The following is a 21,885-nucleotide window of genomic DNA, read 5'->3' on the forward strand; positions in this document are numbered from 1 at the left end:
ACAATTAAAATTACTAGATTAAAATAATTTTTTAATATAATATAAAAAACTCAATAACTAAGCGATTGCAAATTTAAGTTTTATTATTTTTATTTATTTAATAAAAATTAAATATAAAATTATATGAGTTTATGTAAGTTTGAATTTAAAAAAATAACAGTTAAAAATTTATATTAAAAATAATATAAATTATGATATACATAGAGGTGCCATATTTTGCAAAACTCCAGCTCATGACCGTGGACAAAGTGGATGAAGTGGCTTATATGGTTCGTATAGGCCCGTTAGTGTTAGATAACCCTCTATGTGAAAATGATTCAAGGTGGGGTTACTGGCCCGGATGTTGGAGTTGAGCTGAAGCTGCACCTTGCATGATTTAAATATATTCTATCAGTTAGTTACCACCACTCCTTTCTATTTCGGATACCATTATACTTTATAAATCTTGTATTTTAAAAAAATAAATTTTTCATTATAAATTTCTAAAAAAAATTTTAAAAAAATTGTTTTAAAAGAAGATAAAAGGTATTAATAGGCTTTTATTTTCTTGATTAAACTCCCACTTTTTTTTATGTAAAAAAGTTATTTTTTTAAAATTCGTGTAATTTAGTCTTTATCTTTTTCACTAAAAGCTTCTCCTTTTTTGTGGGAATTCATGCATTTACAATAAATTATAAAAAAAAAAAGAGAGAGAAGAAAAAACATGTTTGCTTATGAATGCAAATAACAAATAGTATTGCAGTTGAAACTTTTTTTTCATGATATATGATTTGGGTGAATTTTTTATGAACAAAGTCTCACAACCTTTTATTGAATAGTTTATAAATAGAGATTCCTTGAGGAATGATCAAATTTTAATTTGTTATTGGTGTTTTAACCTATTAAATAGAAAAATAAATTTGAATGTCAATCCATAATTAATTTAAGTTGATTAAACAAATAACCTCATGCATTGGAGGCATCTAAAAGTACATAATAAATTCTCAAAGAGTTCAATTCTAGTAATAAAAAAAAACTTATTTAGAACTCGTTTAGCTATATAATGTATGTGTAGGACAGCTTGAGTTGTAAATAAAAGAACACAAAAAAAAAAATGTTTTTGCATACCAAACACAAATTGCAACACAGATACACTGTGTAGACAAATGAAACCTGCTTTGATATCTTAATTTGAATTTTCGTTACCTCTCAATTGTTTCCATTTCAAAATCACATGATATCATTTATAATAATTGAGTAATTTTAATTTTAATTATCTGATTTTATTTTAATCTTCAAATGTTCTGGTTTTAATTTAGAAATTTAACTAAAGATCATTTCAACTTTTAATTACTTTAATTGCTTCCCTTGAACTGGAATTGCTAATTTTATGTAATTGCACCCTTATTAAATTTTAATATCAGCCCTAAATTTTAGTATTTTTTTATTTTGATCCTTGTTCTTGGGTTTATATAAATTGACCATCAAGCCTTTAATATTTTTTAATTTCACCCTTAATTTAAACAAATTGAGTCTCCAGAATTTGATATCTTTTCCAAAAGAATCTTTAACTGTAAATTTCTTTATTTAACTCTTAATTGATCATAAACTTTGATTTTCTTATAATTTTACCCTTAATTTCCATCAATTAACTTTGTAAGAATTAAGTTTGGCCCTCTATAATCAAATATTCTCAATTATGTTTGGGTTTGGTATTTTGTTGCTTTTGAGTTGAATTTGATTAGTGAATAATTTGTTTTTAAATTGATATCTTGTTCAATTTAAAAACACATTATTGTGTTTTGCTAAACATGGCTTTAGTCAGATTTTTAACAATTCGGTTAACAATTTTGCAATTAATTTTGATTTTTTTATTTTTTTACACTCTTATACTTAATACCTGAAATTGTGATCTATACTCGATGTGTTTTTTTATATTAAATGAATCGATTCCCTTCCATAAATATAACAATAAAAAAAATTATGTTAAAAATATAATTTTTATTTAAATTGCATATGACCAAGTTTTTTTAAAAATATAAAAATCATGTTTTTTCTTAAAATACACACACATACGCACATATAGTGTTTTGGCATTTTTTATAAAATATATAGTTGCATGCATTTTAAATTTAATAATCAATTTATTGAATTTAAGAGAATTTGGTTAAAATCTCAATAATCTCTAAAAAAAATTAATTTATAAGAATTAATAGTCAATATTTTAGGCATAAACGTTGGACCTACAAATATATTGATATTTAAATATTATAAATTAACTAAATAATTCTCATAATTATTTTAAATATTCATTCATTTTAACTGAGATTATTTTCCGTTACAACACACGAGTTATAAAAAACATTTTCACCTTTTAGGATATATGAATCATGTCAAGAGATTTACATGGATCCTTTTCATGTTAATTTATTTAGACACACAAACTCATAATAAATTTAAAACATAAGATTTATTCGCACGAATGAATCTTTATCATGCGTCATAAACAGACTACCAATTAGAAACTTATCAAAACCTTTTAGTCACATGATGCAACTTACTTTAGATAATATACGTTTAGAATACTAATACATTTTCTAACCACAACTAGTCTTTTATCCTTCGAATCTTTGATAAAACTAATGTATCCAAGCTTTTTAATGATCCTCAATCAAACAATTTGATAGCAACTTCTTGACTCTTCGACATCGCGCGTCCACACGCAACAACTCTTAGTTTTGGATTTTTTTCAAAACTTACACAACCAAGTCTTCAATTTTTTAATGAAAAGTCTACACTTTTTTATTTTGAAAATTCATGAAATTTATGCATCAATATATTTTTATAATAAATTACTAAATCAGAAATAAATGGCGTGTTCACTCATGAATGCAAGCATAAAATTTTGTTCTTTTTCACTAATATAAAAATTAAATAAAATTGAATGAAACAAACGATTTTTCAAATCAGAATTGTTTTAATACTTAATAGATATTTTGCTTATCTATTTCAAATATTCATTATCTTCTCATAAATTATTTAATCATTTTATGACATTTTTACTAAAAATCAACTCAATTTTTAATGTTTAGTTAATAGGTTTTGTATTGAAGGTAGGAAGGGCAATTAAAAAAAAAAAGGTAAAAAGGGTAGCGTACACTCTCATGGGAATAGGTAACTCTATATTCGTACAGCAGTTAGTTTCCGTTTACTGGATTAGGATTAAGATTTTACTAAGCTAGCTATTTCAATCATTTTGGACCAGCCCAGACCACAAATCTTTTAGTTTAAGACTTAGGTCCAGGCCCTCTTGGGCCCAAGGGACGATGAAATCTACTTTAATTAAACTAATTTGTTGGAATAGGATTTTGATTTTCTGGTTTTCCTCTCAACTAGTGGTGTGTTATGCGCAAGATATTTAATTACTTTTAATATTTTGAAAAAAAATAATTGAATAATTTTGCGTTACTTTTAATTCTATCCCTTTGAAATTTTTTTCCATTTTTCAGCCAAGAAGTTTTTTATTAAATATATTTTTTATTGATTTTTTACTCTTCAATCAAATCATATTTTCCAAACAACACACTGATTAGAATCTTTTTTATTTTTTTTAGCACCACGATATCACATGTCATGGAGAAACAATTATAAATTAGTCATATACTTGCATAAATTAAATTCTGAACCAAGTATAACCTTTGTCTAAAGTTTTCTTTAACAAAGTCAAAGAATTTGGAGAGTGGGGACTCATCACAAGGCAAACATTGCAAATTTTGTTATAGAACCTAATGCGATTGCAATCCATCCTGTACTTGCAACACAATATATTAATTTTAGAACAAATTGCATTTTAATTGTATTGGTTTTCTTTCTTATGGTCATAGTAAATCCATATTTTTTATTTGATTTCATTTTAATTGCATTGATTTTTCTAGAGAAACAAAATATTTAATAAGTAATTACCAATATTTATGTAATGAATTTATTTTAAATTAATACATATAGATCTCCTTAACAAACAAGTACACAAAACAAATAATTAACATGGAGTTTAATTAATTTTTTTCATTTTAATTAACCCATTTAGACTTTCATTGGTTACACTGAATGAGCGTTTTTTTTTTTGTTAGAATTTGATTTCTAAAGTGATTTTTAAATTTATTTTTTATTAAAAATATTAAATTAATATTTTTAGATAGTTTTAATATATTAATATCAAAATAATATATAAAAATATTTTAATTATACAGCATGGTAACAAATATTACGTATGCATTGTTAATAATTTGATATTATAGAGGATTTGCACCGTTTGGCACTATTAGGCTGCTAATAACTCCAAATCTCTATGATGGGGCTGAATCGTTTGGCACTATTAGGCAAACAAAAAATTATGCATTTATCCATAGATTTTAAGTCTATACTCTTATATAGGATTTAAAAAATTAGCACAAAGATATCCACACATGTCGAGAAACAATTTTTTTAAGTCTATACTCTTATATAGGATTTAAAAAATTAGCACCACGATATCCACATGTCATGGAGAAACAATTATAAATTAGTCATATACTTGCATAAATTAAATTCTGAACCAAGTATAACCTTTGTCTAAAGTTTTCTTTAACAAAGTCAAAGAATTTGGAGAGTGGGGACTCATCACAAGGCAAACATTGCAAATTTTGTTATAGAACCTAATGCGATTGCAATCCATCCTGTACTTGCAACACTATATATTAATTTAAGAAGAAATCGCATTTTAATTGTATTGGTTTTTCTTTCTTATGGTCATAGTAAATCCATATTTTTTATTTGATTTCATTTTAATTGCATTGATTTTTCTAGAGAAACAAAATATTTAATAAGTAATTACCAATATTTATGTAATGAATTTATTTTAAATTAATACATATAGATCTCCTTAACAAACAAGTACACAAAACAAATAATTAACATGGAACTTAATTAATTTTTTTCATTTTAATTAACCTATTTAGACTTTCATTGATTACACTGAGTGAGCGTTTATTTTTGTGTTAGAATTTGATTTTTAAAGTGATTTTTAAATTTATTTTTTATTAAAAATATGAAATTAATATTTTTAGATAGTTTTAATATATTAATATCAAAATAATATATAAAAATATTTTAATTATACAGCATGGTAACAAATATTACGTATGCATTGTTAATAATTTGATATTATAGAGGATTTGCACCGTTTGGCACTATTAGGCTGCTAATAACTCCAAATCTCTATGATGGGGCTGAAAATATATTAAAAAATGGACAAACAAAAAATTATGCATTTATCCATAGAAAATCAATTGTAACATGTGACCAAAAAAAAAAAATGTATTCCACTCAATGGTAGGAAAATTCATAGAAACCCCACAAAGTTTCACCTGTAAATTGTGATGAATCATAGGCAGCCATCCTCAACTTCTCCTCATAGTTCCTCTATAAATGACAGTAACAAATCTTCAAACTTGCTCATGTAGAAAACCCAAAAAGAAGAGGGAAACCACATCCTGCAAAAGTACAGGTCAAAATGTTTGGAGAGAAGAGCTTGGAATCAGGCTTTGATAAGGAGGGAAACCACATCCTACAAAAGTACAGGTCAAAATGTTAGGAGAGAAGAGCTTGGAATCAGGCTTTGATGTTCTGGAATGCAATATTAATACTGTTGCCAGTACCAGTAATGTTAACGCACCAGCATTTTACGAGAGCCTCAGCTTTAGTAATATTTATTCAACAGAAAGCTGGGGTGATTTGCCATTAAAGCAAGATGATTCAGAGGATATGATAGTTTACAATGCTCTCCGAGATGCCGTTAACTTCGGATGGCTTCCATCAATGTCGTTGCAATCTAATATGACCACGACGACAGAAGAGTTTCCACAAACAGCTGTTCCATTGGAAGTGGCACCGCGCGAGTCTGGAGCACCACCGCTGAAGGAAAAGGGATTGCAGTATAAGGGTGTGAGAAGGAGGCCATGGGGAAAATATGCGGCAGAGATTAGGGATCCTAAGAAGAATGGAGCGAGGATGTGGCTCGGGACTTATGAGACGCCTGAGGATGCCGCACTAGCTTACGATCGAGCTGCTTTTAAAATGCGTGGCTCGAAGGCTAAGCTTAATTTCCCTCATCTGATCGGATCTAACAATAACTGGGAACCAGCTAGGGTGACTTCAAAGAAGCGGAGTTCACCAGAGCCTTCATCTTCTATATCTATTTCAGATAATGACTCACCACGTTGGACGAAGCAAAGCAAGATCAGTTCCGGGATTTGTTTCCTCTGACACTTCGGACGAGTCATTAGTAGCCAGTTATTTTAGTTGATTAAATTAGAGACATGTTAAAGTTTCAATAAATTTGAGTTTTCTCAAGGGATTTGGATCTACTATGTATGGATAAATCATCATTGCATCAACCGAGTTATACATTAACACTTCTTTTTATGAGTGGTTTTAGTCCTATTACTCTTAATTATATATGACCACCGCGGAGATTTACTGCTATAAATATGTAATGAGTTATTTGTAATGGCCATCATGACAACTATTTAGACAAAAATCAATAAAATTAATTATTATCCTTTTAACTATCTTTAATTAGTCTTAATCATAAGAATTAATCTTTGGTTTAGTTTTAATGTAGATTTCATCACTTTTCTTGCAATCTATATCTGAACAGACTGGTCACAATCATTTGGTAATTTTTATTATCAGCACCCAACAGTTGTGACAAATCAGTGGTTCGTGATTGCTGTCTTGTTCTGATATAGAATTAAAACGGTATCATCTGTCCGAGTGTGGTGCTGCAGGTTGAATTGCTTTGTTTAATCTCTTAGTTATGGCATGAGTTATGCCAAGTTTCATAAGCAGTGCCTATTGTTCGAATTTATGCTCCTGTTCGCAAGAGAAAATCTTACAGAACCGAGCAGTACTAGTGCCTATTGTTCGAATTTATGCACCTGTTCGCAAGAGAAAATCTTACAGAACCTGATCCATTGGACGAAACACAGATTGGTTGGAGCAATGCTGTACAGATGATCAGTTGAGCCTGTTCTGCTGTTATAAATCATAACCAGTTGATGGAGTGAATTAAGACAATGCGATTCATTTCGTCCAATGAACCATGTTCATGTAATAATTTCTTTTTTCAAGCATCATCCATGGAATTTTGCACTTTGCACTGCAGATATATATGGCGAAGTCCGATAGACACAGCTGAGACCTCTTGATGTTTGTGTACCTGCTATCTCCATTCAAATTTATCAAGTCCTCTATTATTTTCTAAAAAAATAATTAAGTTAGATTAGGTTTTAATCAGATGAATTAATTAATTTATATCAATTTTAAATTGATTTTTTTATTTTTTCTAAAAACTGACCAGATTGAGCTGAATTTAATAATGGTGATATAATAAAGAAGAAAGAACTAAGTCATTGCGCACGTGATGATCAAGAAATATATAAATAATACTATATAATATGCAATGGTTCTCGCGCATGAGTATGATTGTACTTAATATAACTGCAAAATTTTCCTTCATTCGTTGAGGAAATACAGTGGATGCTTCTCACTACTTTTTAATTCTCTCTCTTTTTTTTTTAATATCAATCAACATATTCAATTCGTGAATTAAATACTATACAAAACCAAAATGTCCTGTCATTAATTAATTAATTAATCAATCTTACATTAAATATTAATTATTATCTTTCCCTTACCTCTTTTAGCTTTGTTTATTTTTAAAGCGCGTCAATTAATTAATGAGAAAGTAGTTAGAATAGAGTATAGATCATTGTTGTTCTCTATCACGTTATTTTCAGAGTTGTGTAAAAATAAACTAATGATGAACTAATGTAACTGCCAGGTGCCCGTCCTCCTATTTCCTCCATTGCAGTGGATGTTTCCCACTTTTCTCTTCTCTGATTGAACGGCAACAAAATTCAATCACTTAAATTATACCCAAATGTCCCTTTCGTTAATTTGACATTATACTACCTTGAACTCTTTTATCTTTAATGTAATGTCAATTAATGCACGAGAAAGCAGTTAGAATGATGATGGCATTAGCATCTATATCAATTTTAAAAAAAAAAAATTCAAGGAGAAGTGAAGTTATTATAATTCTAGTAACTCCTAGCTTAACTTTTTTTATTATTGTATATTAATGAAAAGATGATCTTTTCACTGTTATATAATTGTCTTCAACAAATTTTATGATCAGTTTAGTCATTTAATTTTTTATTATATAGTATAATTATTAATTTAATCTTATAATAAAAAAAAAATAATATCTATTACTTAGGGGCTTTTTGGTATTTTAATTTTTTTTTCAAAATAATATAATTATTTTGATACTCTTAAAAATAAAAATAACATAACTCTTTCACATAAATTTTTTTATTTATTATTTTACATTAATTTTATTTTAAATTTAAAGATTACTCAAAGATATTATTGTAATTTATATATATTAAGTATTATTAAAAAAACTTGATACATAAACGACTTTTACATGTGAGGCTGTCCCGCCACCAAACATTACCTTTTCAGGGTGATATTTGAAAGGTTTTGGACTTCTTACATAATGAAATAACATGTGGACCAAACAAACCTCTAGTTTGGTGTATGCGGCCATTTCCTTTTTATTTTCTAATTCTTTCTCTCTTTCTCGAATTCAACACCAACCTCTTCAATTTTTTTCTTCACATTTGATGTTTATTCTTTTTATTATTATTTTTTAATTTAGAATAATCTGTTAAATTATAAATATTTTTTAATTTTACCCCCCTAGTTTTTAGTTTTTTAAATTTGATCTTTGTTTTTTTAATTGCTATTCATTTTGTATGAGGTTGATTTTTAGAGGTTTTTCTTATAATTTTATCCTCTTTAGGTTTTTTTATCAAATTTTATCCTCATTCTTTTTATCGCTATCTTTTTTTATTTGAAAAGTTTTTTATATTAATTTTTTTTCATGATTTTATCCTTCAAAATTAAATTAGTTAAGAGTTAAGTTTCTTGATTCCATGAGTTGAGAGTTTTAAAAATTAGAGCAGTTTCAAGATGAATATTTGGATTTGCTTGATTTTTTTCAATTTCTTTAAGTTTATGTTTTCTTATTTTTTTTATCTTTTTTTTAGTTTTGCTTTGTTATTTATTGTAATCGGTCTTCAATGAGGTTAGTCTCAAGTTCATTACTAAAGTCACTAGTTTCAAAGCTTAACTCTAGTTGATTTTTTTTTTAATTTTATCATTCAATTTTTTATTTATTAAAAATTGATCTTTGTATTTTTTTCTCTTTTCTTTCTATAGGTTTATCCTAATCATGTTTCCATGGTAGCAGGGTTAATAGGTTATCCCAAGTTAACTCATATTTCTTTTCATTACTTTTTTTAAATAATTTTTTTATTTTTGTCCTTCAATATTTGGTTATTCGATAATTAAAATTCATGATTTTATCAAGTTTACATTCAAACATAGTTAGCCTGGTATCACAATTGGGTTAAGGATTTTGCATCATGACCCAGGTGCGCTCAGATCAAGTTTTCTTAGCTTTTTTTAATTATATTTTTTTCATCCTATAATATTTTATTTGCTAGAGATTGATGTTTAGTTTTTTTTTTTTATAAAGTTATTATATTTTCATTTGATTTATTAAGTATAAAGTTATTATGTTTTCATTTGATTTATTAAGAATTGATCTTCAAACTTTTTCTCTGTTTTTTTTTTATAAAGTTATCTCAATCTTACATTTATGATCACAAAATTTACAATTTAATCTGTTTGAATTGGATTTTTTCACTATAATTTTTTAATTATAATTTTACTCTTTAATATTGAGTTTTTTATATTTTGGGTGAGCTCAAGGTCATCTACCTTTCATTTATCTATTTGGTTGTTATTTCTTTTGTCATTATATTTATTGTTGCTATATTTTTATTTAAATTACTAATTAAATTAATAAATCACGTTTTAGATTTTTTTTCTTAGCAATTTTTTACATCAAAAAAAATTTAACCATACCACAGTACTGAAGCGCGAGCCATAAATATAGTTTTGTACTAAAACACTAAGTTTTTTGTCAACTAGGATTTGAAAGGTTGTACACAATCTTAAGGAGCTGGTGTGATGGTTAAAAAAATTCTTTATTTTCTCGGTTTAACCCTTGAACATCTAAAAAAAATATATGCTTTAGATTAATATAGAAAATGCACCATTAAATTATTCAAAAATAAACTTAATCTTAGTTGATATACAAATTAACATAAAAAAACCTAATAAAAAAATAAAACCCGCGCGCTTGTTGATAGTATATGTCCTTCGCAATCATTCATAAAAAATAAGAAGAATAATTTACATATTTTAAAGAAATAGGAAAGTATAGGAATATATATACTATAAGATCCAAAACATTAAAAACGTGTGATTGAATACCAACATCCCACTATACTATAGAAAAATGAAACTTCGTAGAAACATCAAACGACGTTGAAATGTTATCATATATAAATACATCAACTCAAACTCCTGAAAAAAGTCACTCCTCACTCTCTCCTACAGGACTTACAAACAACCTATTCTCTCGATCGAAGCTAATACTCCAAGAAAAAAAATGTACAGTCAAGTTGCCTCACCTTCCGATTTTGCTCTATTGGAATCAATTCGCCATCACCTTCTCGAAGATGAACCGGTTCCAGAGATTAACAGTGGCATCCAAGCTCGGCCGGTTTATTGCGAGAGCTTGAGCTTTAATAGGCTTTTCTCAATGGAGAATTGGAGTGATATCCTATTGCAAATAGATAGCTCCAGTCAAACCATGGCCTGTGGCACTCAGGTACCAGAGTCCCTTGATATGCAATGGTCTCTATGGAATCAAGTTGATTCAATGACCACTACATCTAACTATGAGTTTGAAGTAAGTGTGGAGGATGCATCCAATTACTTGCCACCACCAAAAGGGAGGAATTATAAGGGAGTGAGGAGAAGGCCATGGGGAAAATATGCAGCCGAGATTAGGGATCCCAAGAAAAATGGTGCACGACAGTGGCTGGGGACTTATGAGACACCGGAGGATGCGGCTATGGCTTATGACCGGGCCGCTTTTAAAATGCGCGGTGCAAAAGCTAAGCTTAACTTTCCACATTTGATTGGCTCGAGCAATTACGAACCTGTTAGAGTGACTAACAAGCGTTACTCGCCTGAACCATCTTCCTTGTCATCGTTGGTTTCATGGTTGTCGGAAGTGGATGACGAGTCTCCGAAGTCCAAGCGGAGAACATATAGATTTGACTCTTGATGTGCAACTAGAGCCATCGGATGAACAGATGTTCTTGGCTGGCAAAAAATTATAGTTGAATTATTTATATACATTATTATTTTAATTCCAAGTTTTGTTTCTTTAGACTCTCTTGTGAGATTTTGAATCGAATTACTTGTTCTCTTAGACCAACTGATCTCCAGTCTATGATACAGCGAGTTCTTAGTTGCCTCATTGAAGTTAAGGAGGTTATGATGCTCCATTGAATGCGAAAGAAGGCTAGAATAATCCTTTAATTTTATTTTATAGCGGTGATTGATCAAGCAATCTTAATTAGTGGTAACTATACGACTTTTTTACTCTGTTTACTACTAACATTAACGTAACGGATGATGTCTGACTATTAATTATGAATTTGTAAGGCTCAATCCATGTTATAAAAAACTTACTTTCACTGTTATCATTTCTTAACAAACAAATAATATGTTGTTCACTGTTTAGAAACCGGACTGTAAGTACTCAACTTGATACATGATTAAGCTGGGTTTAGATGGATCCGAAAAAGTCTAGTTAATCTGTGATTCAAATGACCCCGTTAAAAACAAGATAAGATTGAGTTAGTTTTTTTAAAAAATAGTTTTTATTTTTAAAAATAAAATATTTAAAATAACATAATTTTGAAAAATAAAATTTAAAAAAATAGAAGAAAGAAATCATTGACACGGGTCACGGAATAGATAAAATCTCTTTAAGTATGATGCTGCCCATGAAATGAGACAATTGGGTGATAAATATCGTGAAATAAAGTGAATATATTAACTCCTGTTAAGTTCAAGTTTTATGTTCTCTCTCCATCGAATCTTCTTATACATGACTCCGATCTCATATGGTGGATTTCAAGAGAAGAACCTGCGTGGTGGAAATCCGAAGGAAGTAAAACTGGAGATTAATAAAGCTTTTCTACATATCATAAAGCAAGTGAAATCACATTATAATCAACCTGGGTACAGTTTCGAATGTAAACAAAATGGACAGTGTAAAAAAATAAAGAAAGGATAGATTACTGTTTCGAATTTAAATCCTTTGAAGATTCCCAACAATCGCACATGAAACAAGTTCCAAAACAAAGGCATCTGTTCCGTTTGTTTGCCTCTTATTCGAGGTATTAATCGGATAAAATAATTAGAATGCATGTGAAAGAGTATACACTGCCTTCTTCAAAAGCCAGCAACCTCTTCTCATTGCACAGTTGAAAAAGAATAAAAAAAAACTAGGAGTTAATACGAAAAAAATGTACGGTCAAACTGCCTCACCGTCCGATTTTTCACTGTTATAATCAAGCGGAAGATGAACCGGTGCCCGAGATTAATGCACCAATATATTGCCGCAGGGCTTTGAGATTTAGCTTCTTGTCAAGCGATCAAGCTGGAGTGATATCCTATTAGAAATAGATAGCTTGGGTCAAACCGTGGTCAACGACGCTCTAGAACAAGAAACCTTCGATATGCAAAGGCAACGGGTTGCTTCGGATCCTAATATTGATTCAGTAACCACTAACACGGTTAGCTATGAGGCTGAGAGAGATGTTGAGGGGGCATCTACCACAGCACCGAAGGGGAGGAATGATTATATGGGGGCGAGGAGAAAGCCATGGGAGAATTAGCATGCGGCAGAGATCAGGGACCTACGAAGAATGGTGCAAGAATATGGCGAGGGACATATGAGAGACCTGAGGATGCAGCTTTGGCTTATGACCAAGCTGCTTTTAAGATGCGGGGAGCAAAAGCTAAGCTAGATTTTCCACATTTGATTGGCTCCATTATTGCTCATCAACCGGTTAGAGTGACTGATAAGCTCCCGTCACCGGAGCCGTTGTAGTCATTGGCATCCTAGTCTTCAGAATTAGATGATGGATCTCCAAAACAGAAGCCAAGAATGAGTTGGACCTGACTCCTGCCAAGAAGCACTTTTTGGTTTCCAATATTTTTTTATCAACGAATTGTGTATAATTTTATTATTATTATTATTTTCTTCTTATCCTTTAATTCATTTCAACATTTGGTCATCATCACCATTGTTATTTTAATTTTAAGCTGAGAAAACACTTAATGGAAATGAATACAAATTACTTGTTCAGTCGAAGAAATTAATAAAATAATTGCGGACCCTTTCATTCATCTGCAAGAGTGCTTCATTAGACCCTACCCTAGCTAACTCTTTTAGGCCTTGGCAAGTCTCGTTGCGAAGGAGCGGGTATTGTACACTGAAATGGACATATTTCATACACAACTTATTAATTTATGATGTTTATGAATAAAAAGATTAGAGGTAGGGTGATGACTGATATATATGAAATTGATAAAATATTACGTTGAAATTATATTGGTTTAGTTTTATTTTTAGATTTGATATCATTAAGCTTAGTTATATTATGAGCTCTTATAATCTCAAATACCTGTGGATTTAATAAGATATCTGATCTAACACGAGCTCGATTATATGCTAAGCTCAAATATCTATGAGTCTATAAAATATCAAATCTAACCCTATAAGTCTATAAAATATCAAACCTAACCTTCTTGTACTTGGCTATAACTTAAACCTAATCTATATGCTAAGCTCAAATATCTACGAGTCTATAAAATATCAAACCTAACCCTCTTGTACTTGGCTATAACTTAAACCTAATATATGGGTTTGTTAAGATGTCAGACTTAATTCTGTTGGCCTCAGCTGCTTGCTGAGCTCAAATGCTTTTAGGTTTTACAAAGTATCAGACTCAATTCTTTTTAGCTTGGTTACACATCGAATCTAAGTGCATATGGGTCTAGCAGGACACTAAACCCAAATCTTTCAGGTTTGAATACTCATTAAATCCAAAACACACATGGGTCTGACAAGATATCAAACTCAAATTCCTCAAATTCAACTATATACTAAACCCAAACATACGTAAGTGTGACAAAACATGATCTTAGGATAATCATATTCATACACCTCTAAATATATAAAAGTTCTCTAAAAAATAATTATATTTCGATCGATATTAATATTGCGATAAGGTTATTCTCATCATTATTAAATGTTGTGTATGAAATAAGATATAAAAATCTTTTATAGCTTTATTGTTTGTCGGTCATCACTAATAATATGTAAGGATAATTCTCATCAATATTAATATTATATTAAAAAATATTTTTACCATCATTAATGTTGTTGATGTAAAAAACTTTTTCCTTACTAAGATATTCAAAAGAGAAAAATTTTCGATCCCTTGAGCAAAATAACAAGATTCAAAGTATAAGGGCTATAAATAATATTTGAATTACTAGGGTAAAGAATCCTTTTATCATATATTCTCAATGCTTTTATTACATAAAAGCTAAAAATAATCATTCTTGTTATTAGAGTTTAATGCTCTTCTCCTCATTCATTACAATTATTTACACTAAAGTTACTAAATAATTATTGGAGAGTCTAAATTCTAATAACATAGACTATTTTGCAATAACTAGGACTTGTAGCACTAATTCTCTATTCTTTTTGTTTATAGAAATGAATACTGATGTGAATATGATTTTTTTTCCAGATATTGGAACCATATTTCTAAGTATATTGAATCTTAAAAGAACACAGACATATATATATATAACTTAAACAAATCTGGTAAAAAAAAGGTCATTTCTGGATCAAAAAGGGTCCAATTTTAGTTGGGAAGAGGTGAGAAGCTCGTTATGATTTGTTCTTTTAGTCGGGAATTTAGGTTCTAATTAGGATGCTACATTCAAATAATACTGAGGGCAAATTTGGGTCATTTAAAAATAGGAATGGAATTGAGAAATAGCGTTCAATTTATTCCAAATAAAATCACATTTTAATTTTTTCTAAATAAATTACTAGTATTATTTTTTATTAAGAATTACAATACGTGATGTTTAGTGAAATTAAAATTCATGTTATTGGAGTTTCTTTTCTTTCCCAGTTCTCTAGCAATTAGAGACAATATATATAGTTGAGTAATGAATAGATTGTACGTAACTTTAAAAAGATTCTCTAAAGTAGCTTTTTGTTCTTGTTTTGAAATAAAAAAAAATACAGATAGTAAAAACATATGGTACATGTTTTGTTGTTTTTCTACAAAAATTCACATGGAAACTTATTTATTTTGTTTTTTTAATCAAACATGTTTTTTTTTAATTATTTTTTTATCCTTGAAAACTAGCCAATCTCCCTATCTTCATAGGAATTAATCCAATGATCTTAACAAGATATAAAATCATTAATCCTTTCGACATAATTATGAAAAAATGTTTTTTTTTTTTTTATTTTGGAAAATCTTGTCATGAGGCTCCTGTTAGGGAGTAAACTTCGATGAAGGGAGATTAGACAATCACCGACCGTATCTTATGAATAGTACATGCTATATATTCCACATGTTTCCCATGAATACAGACCATCCTTTTTCTTTTAAAAAAAAACAATTATTTTTCTTTTTCGATAACTTGAGTCAAATAGAAGCCATCCAGTACGGCATATAATAGTGTGTGTATGCGCGTGTTATTTGAGAATATTCTTGAGGAACAAGTGCACTTTAATAATTTGAAGTAAATATAAGAAGGAATAACAAGTACATATAAAAAAATTATAAATACTATACTAAATTAAATAAATAAAAGGTCTAAAACATTAGAAAAATATTTATGAATAATGCCCCGTTTGTTTCATATTTTCTTGTGTTCTTTTTTCCATTAAAAAAATTAATTAATAGAAAATATTTTTTTGTTATAGAAAAGTTTGGTTTATTTTTCATAAAAATATTTTTTTATTTTAAGCTGAAAATATTTTTCATAAGTTGTGGGAAATTCAGGAATATCTTATTATTTGTTAATTATATCAAATTTGTTTCTTAATCCTTTGATTGTTAGATATTTTGCCTTCAATTTTTTTTTAATTTGATCCCTTATGTTCTTAATCCTTTGATTGTTAGATATTTTATCTTCAATTTTTTTTTAATTTGATCCCTTATAATTTAATTTTTATATAATTTTTGGTCCCAGTTATTTTATTATTTTATTATTTTTTAATTAAATATTTTTATATATCATATTTGACCTTTATTTTTTTATTGCTATTTATCCTTATCTGAAATAATTTATAAAATTATATTTTTTTTTAATTTCATTATCTTTTAACTTTTTTATCGGTCAGATTTAGTTTTTATTATTTTAATTATTATTTATTTTATTTAAAATAATTTATTAATTTTTTTAATTTTATCCTCTAACCTTTTTATCCGTAAGATTTGGCCTTTATTTTTTTAATAACTTGAAAAAAAATTAAAAAATTAAAAATTTATTTTTTGATTTATTTTTCATGATTTAGCTAAATACTGAAAAGTTTTTTCAAACTTATTTTTCATAATACAATTAAATATTAAAAAATAATTTAATTATTTTACAGGAATTTAATTTTAAAAAAAAACATTTTTTTATAAAATATACTTTCTAACAAATAAACAAATCTAATGACTTCTCAAGATCCCTGCGATAATGAGAATTCAAAGAAATATCAAATTATACGACGTAAAGAAGTTGACATCTTGACCAAAAAGAAGAAGAAGAAGCTGCACTTTATTTTGCACTCACACACACTTTATTGTGCTCTCTTGAAAAGCCCATGATAACATCTGATGGCACATTTTGACGAACGAACCAAAATTCTAGAAGCTAGTTAATTCAAAAGGGAAAACAAATGTAAGGCTGATTAAGCGTTCTGGCTCACCAGAGTGAAATTTCGTTGATTAAACGTACTGGCTGATTAAACATGTCTTGAAGGATGTGAATAATTTTTTTCTTATTAATAATCCAATCAGTTGGAAATTTGAGTCTGCGTCAGCACGTTCTCTAGCTCTAAACTATTTTCTAAATCCACAGCATTGTCTGTGTACCCATGAAGTTGTTCAAATTGTGCAAGTTGTTTTGAAATTATTCACCAATAATAAGGAGATAAGTAGTTTACAATCCAAGGAAATACCCTCAGAGATGAGTACAAAAATAAAGAAATAAATTAATGAACATTAGAAACATGTGAATGATGAGGCCATTTGCCCACTCCCACACAACAACGAAGCTTCAAAGAAATACCTTTCGAGAAACTATAATGTGTGTGTGTGTGTGTGTGTGTATATATATAGCCTTAACCCTCTTCAAAAGCCAAGCAATCCCTCCTCACTGTCAAACAAACCAAAACCCTATTGCCTAGCTAAAAAAGAAAAAAAAATGGACAGTCAATCCGATTTCCATCAGATAGAGTCAATTCGCCAGCACCTTCTCGACGATGAATCTTCACTGGGGATCAACACTAACAATTCATCTGTATATTGCCAGAATATGAGCATTAGCAAGCTCTTCTTGACAGGGGACTGGAGTGATATTCTTTTAAAAATAGACAACTCCGCTCGAATCGTGGCCTTCGACACTCGAGAACCAGAACCCTTTAATAAGCAAATCCAGTATTGGGTTCCTCTGAACCCTATTGATTCAACAATCACTGCCACAGCTAAGATTACGAATGAGCCTGAGAAAAATGTTCCGGGTGCATCGCCCACGCCGGCACGAGAAAGGGGGAATAATTATACGGGAGTGAGGAGAAGGCCATGGGGGAAATACGCTGCTGAGATTAGAGACCCTAAGAAGAATGGTGCAAGAATATGGCTAGGGACTTATGAGACACCTGAAGATGCAGCTCTGGCTTATGACCATGCTTCTTTTAAGATGCGAGGGGCAAAAGCCAAGTTAAATTTTCCACATTTGATTGGCTTCAGTGACTACCAACCTGTTAGGGTGACTCATAAGCGCTCATCGCCGTTAATGTCGTCCTCCTCGTTATCCTCACCATCATCGTCATCATTGTCATCTTTATCATGGGAACTGGATGATGGATCCCCGAAACTGAAACGTAGAATGATTTAGGTTTAATTCTTGTCAGGATGGATAATGTTGACTGTACTGTTATATTGGCAAATTGCCAATTTGATAGCCAATTATCGCATGTTCACATATTGAATTACATGACCAATTTCAGTATTCCATCGTGATCCAAAAAAATATATACTTAAGTGTATTGATCTTCGATGTAATTAACATTGCTTTTACGCAAAGAGATTATGGAAATCCTAAAAGATTTTACTGCATTTATTCGGTCCCTGTAGTCTTTCATTTCTTTACTTGGGGTCTCATGTTCTTTTTTTATTGATTAAGTCTCTTTTTTTTATTTATTTTTTCCTATAAAAATCCTTCTATCATAGCGTTGCGAGTGTGTTTCTAGTTACCTGACACTGTTAAAGTAATTCTTTTATTTCTAAAATTACGTAATTAAAGAAATGAAAAAAATGAAAAACAAGCAAATGAAAATTAATATTCTTTAATCAGTACTTAAGTTCTTTTTTCAGTTAACTTATTTTATTTTAATTATTTAATTTTCACCTCAAACAAGAAAACTTTAAAAATGAAAGTGTTTTTAAAATAAGTATCCAACTTAATTAGTACTTAAAGACTATATAATGAGTAAAACACAAAGGAACCCTTCAATTACAAATTACTTCAGTTCAAATAGAATAAATAAACAAATAATTATCCAACTTAATTAGTACTTAACTTAAAGACTATATAATGAGTAAAACACAAAGGAAGCCTTCAATTACAAATTACTTCAGTTCAAATAGAATAAATAAACAAATAATCAAAGTGCACGGATGATTTGCATTCTCGGAAAAATAATTTTAAAAAATAGGAACCATTTAATTTCGTTCGTGAGAGAAGATGATTGAGCAAATTATTTGCTTGAAATAATTGAAAGCCTCGACCGATAAAGATTTGAGAATTGAATAAGAGAACAACTCATGTGCAAACAACCCATTTATAACAGCTGATGAAGCTAGAGATGATCGAAGCATGAATTCCAACTAACGTAATGCATTATGAAATGGGTAGAGAGCATCATGTTAAGGAAATAGATCAAGATGTATGTTAAATTATTTTCATTTTATTTATTGAAAATATATCCCGTTTTAATAGGCAAGCATTGAGATGCATATGTGATTTGTCTATAGATAGGAATGGAATGAAAATGTAGGATTTTTTTATTTCATTTTTTATGTATTTAAATTAATTTAATATTGTAATTATAATAAATTTTTAATCCTTTGAAAAAAATCATGCAATTTACCTCTCCTCTAATTCATTCTCTTGTTAGAAATATCTGCACTTCTAGGATGTAATTTTATGATTATAAAAACTTACTTATTATTCACTCAATATTAATGAATTTTACTTATTGTAATAGGTCAACTTGTTGACTTGTTAATCCAATCTCAAATTTCAAATAAAATGTGATGAAAAGTGACATAATAATTAATCCATTAATTAGCATTGATTTAAAAAAAATGAGATGAAAAGCTATTGGTAATAAATTTATTAAATCCAATCTCATCTATAATTCAATCTAAATTTAAGTGAAGGATTAAGATGAATTAATTATATTTGAATCAATTTAATTATTTTTTTAAAAAAAGATGGATTAATTATGTTTGAACCAATTTAATTTTTAAAAATAATTTTTAAAAAACTAAATTGGTTCAAACATAATTAATCCATTTTAATCCTTAACTTAAATTTAGACCGAATTATAGAAGAGATTGGATTTAATAAATTTATTATAAATAGCTCCCTTTTTTTTTAACAAAAAAGAGACTGGACGACAAGATGTTTGAAAGGAGAAGAATTTGAGCTGCATATTCATTAGCATAATTAATGTATATTGATAGACACTATATAGAAACGTTTTAAATGTAGAATTCCTCAGTCACGTATGCATGGAACTCAGCAAATAAACATTATTAATCTATCAACACAACTAGCCAGTCTCTGGTCATAGCTCCCCCTCGTGTGTTCATATGTGATTTTTATGTATAAAATAAAATAAAAAAAACGCGTTGTTCTTTCGAACGTTTTAACTGGATCCATGGGAAGACTTCTCTGGTCACTTACACGAAGGAAGAACAAAGGCATTAGAGCACAGTACTGTTGACTGACTGCACCTGATATATAGCATCCCTTGTGTTTCTAAGCATAAATTAATATCTTTGTATTCATGAGGTGAAACGTGCAACAATCTTTTAAAGAAAGGACGGTCACATCTATCTATCAAATTCCTCTTCTTCTTCTTTTTTTGTTCTTTCGAACCACTTGCATTAATCAAATTCATGGGAGAATACTTCGAGAAAAAATTGAAATATTGTTTGTCTGGAATATCTACACAAATTAAAAGAAGATATTTGTGCACGGTGCCCTTTCCTTTACTTTATAGAATCAGAGCTTGTCCTTACGTTAACCCAAAAAAAAAAACAGAGCAGGAGACTATTCCAATTATGTGGGCTTATTAATCTGACCAACATATTTATTTTGTTTATTTTATGTTCTCCCATGATGTTAACGTCAAAAAGATGATCAAAACCGAGTATACTGTGTAATCTATGTGATTTGATTCCTAGCTATGAAAAAGATATATCTATACAGTTCTAGACAATTAAATTAGTGGTTTTCGACGTCGTTGAAAAAAATGAATCGGAGAGACAAATTGTGTTACATGCATGGACTTTCTAAAGTGTTTTCATACTGCACTAGCTTCTTGATGTGTATGCTTTTATTTTTGTATTTTAAAAATATTTTTAAAAAATATTAAAAAAATATTTACTTTTTTATTTTAAATTAATATTTTTTTGTATTTTTATATTATTTTGATGTATTAATATCAAAAATAATTAAAAAAATATTATTTTGATGCATTTTCAAATAAAAAACACTTTAAAAAATAATTATTATTACACTTTCAAACACCATGTTACAATACAAGTTGAGTTCTTTTTAAAATAAATAATTAATTTAAGATTACGTGTTAATAATTGATTTATTGATTTGATTTCATATTATTTTTTCATAATAAAAACAATTATTCTAATTCAAAATCAATTCATGTTACTTTAAGCGAAATACTTTAAATTGGATGGTACATAATTGATAACAATTAAATAGGGGCAGAACTAATTATGATTTTAGGTAGGAGGTGTCGAAACTGAAAATAAAATATAAACAAATAACGGTTAAAGAATAACAAATAATTCTTTGGAGGTACAAAGTGCATATTTTTTATGAAATAAACCTCAATTTCAATGGTATATTTAAAAAAATCTTAAAACATTTAGGATTAAAATGAAAATTTGGGGTATCATGGCCCCTACTATTGGTAATACAAGTGTACAAGTTAAAATCAATGCTTCACGTTACCTAAGTGCAGTTTTAATGTAAATCTATAATATTACAATGGAAAAAGATAAATATATTATTTTAATTAACTTGAATATTAAAACATTTTTTTCTTGTGCGAGTGTTATTATGTCAGTGTTTTCACTAGCATGTTACAAGTTATTTTATCAACTGAATTATCTAGTGATCTAAAATGTCAAATAAAAACCTTGTCAATAACAAGTTTTTACTAGAAAATTCATCAATGATTTACATATTTATGAAAATTCCTGATAATTTTATAGTTATGGAAGATTATAATTTTACTTAATT

General features: G+C 28.7%; 3 protein-coding genes across 3 annotated transcripts; all 3 read left to right on the plus strand.

Moving 5' to 3' along the window:
- Positions 1-5,604: 5,604 nt before the first annotated feature.
- Positions 5,605-6,361, plus strand: LOC105138083 (ethylene-responsive transcription factor 13-like). Its single transcript, XM_011044080.1, has one exon. The coding sequence runs from the start codon at positions 5,605-5,607 to the stop codon at positions 6,280-6,282; it is 678 nt and encodes a 225-aa protein (XP_011042382.1). The 3' UTR covers positions 6,283-6,361.
- A 4,202-nt stretch (positions 6,362-10,563) lies between these two features.
- LOC105130931 (ethylene-responsive transcription factor 13-like) lies at positions 10,564-11,386 on the plus strand. The gene has a single exon (XM_011033664.1). It carries the CDS (start codon positions 10,607-10,609, stop codon positions 11,288-11,290), a length of 684 nt encoding a protein of 227 aa, XP_011031966.1. The 5' UTR covers positions 10,564-10,606; the 3' UTR covers positions 11,291-11,386.
- Positions 11,387-17,486: 6,100 nt separating this feature from the next.
- LOC105130941 (ethylene-responsive transcription factor 13-like) lies at positions 17,487-18,332 on the plus strand. The gene has a single exon (XM_011033673.1). The coding sequence runs from the start codon at positions 17,530-17,532 to the stop codon at positions 18,220-18,222; it is 693 nt and encodes a 230-aa protein (XP_011031975.1). The 5' UTR covers positions 17,487-17,529; the 3' UTR covers positions 18,223-18,332.
- The last annotated feature ends 3,553 nt before the right edge of the window (positions 18,333-21,885 follow it).

The sequence above is a fragment of the Populus euphratica genome, unplaced genomic scaffold (genome assembly GCF_000495115.2).
Source record: "Populus euphratica unplaced genomic scaffold, PopEup_1.0 scaffold2.1, whole genome shotgun sequence".
In the NCBI taxonomy this organism is placed as follows: domain Eukaryota; kingdom Viridiplantae; phylum Streptophyta; class Magnoliopsida; order Malpighiales; family Salicaceae; genus Populus; species Populus euphratica.

Excerpts from the sequence above, each read along its gene's own strand:
- LOC105138083 (XM_011044080.1), top strand. The coding sequence starts at position 5,605 with ATGTTAGGAGAGAAGAGCTTGGAATCAGGCTTTGATGTTCTGGAATGC.
- LOC105130941 (XM_011033673.1), top strand. The coding sequence starts at position 17,530 with ATGGACAGTCAATCCGATTTCCATCAGATAGAGTCAATTCGCCAGCAC.
- LOC105130931 (XM_011033664.1), top strand. The coding sequence starts at position 10,607 with ATGTACAGTCAAGTTGCCTCACCTTCCGATTTTGCTCTATTGGAATCA.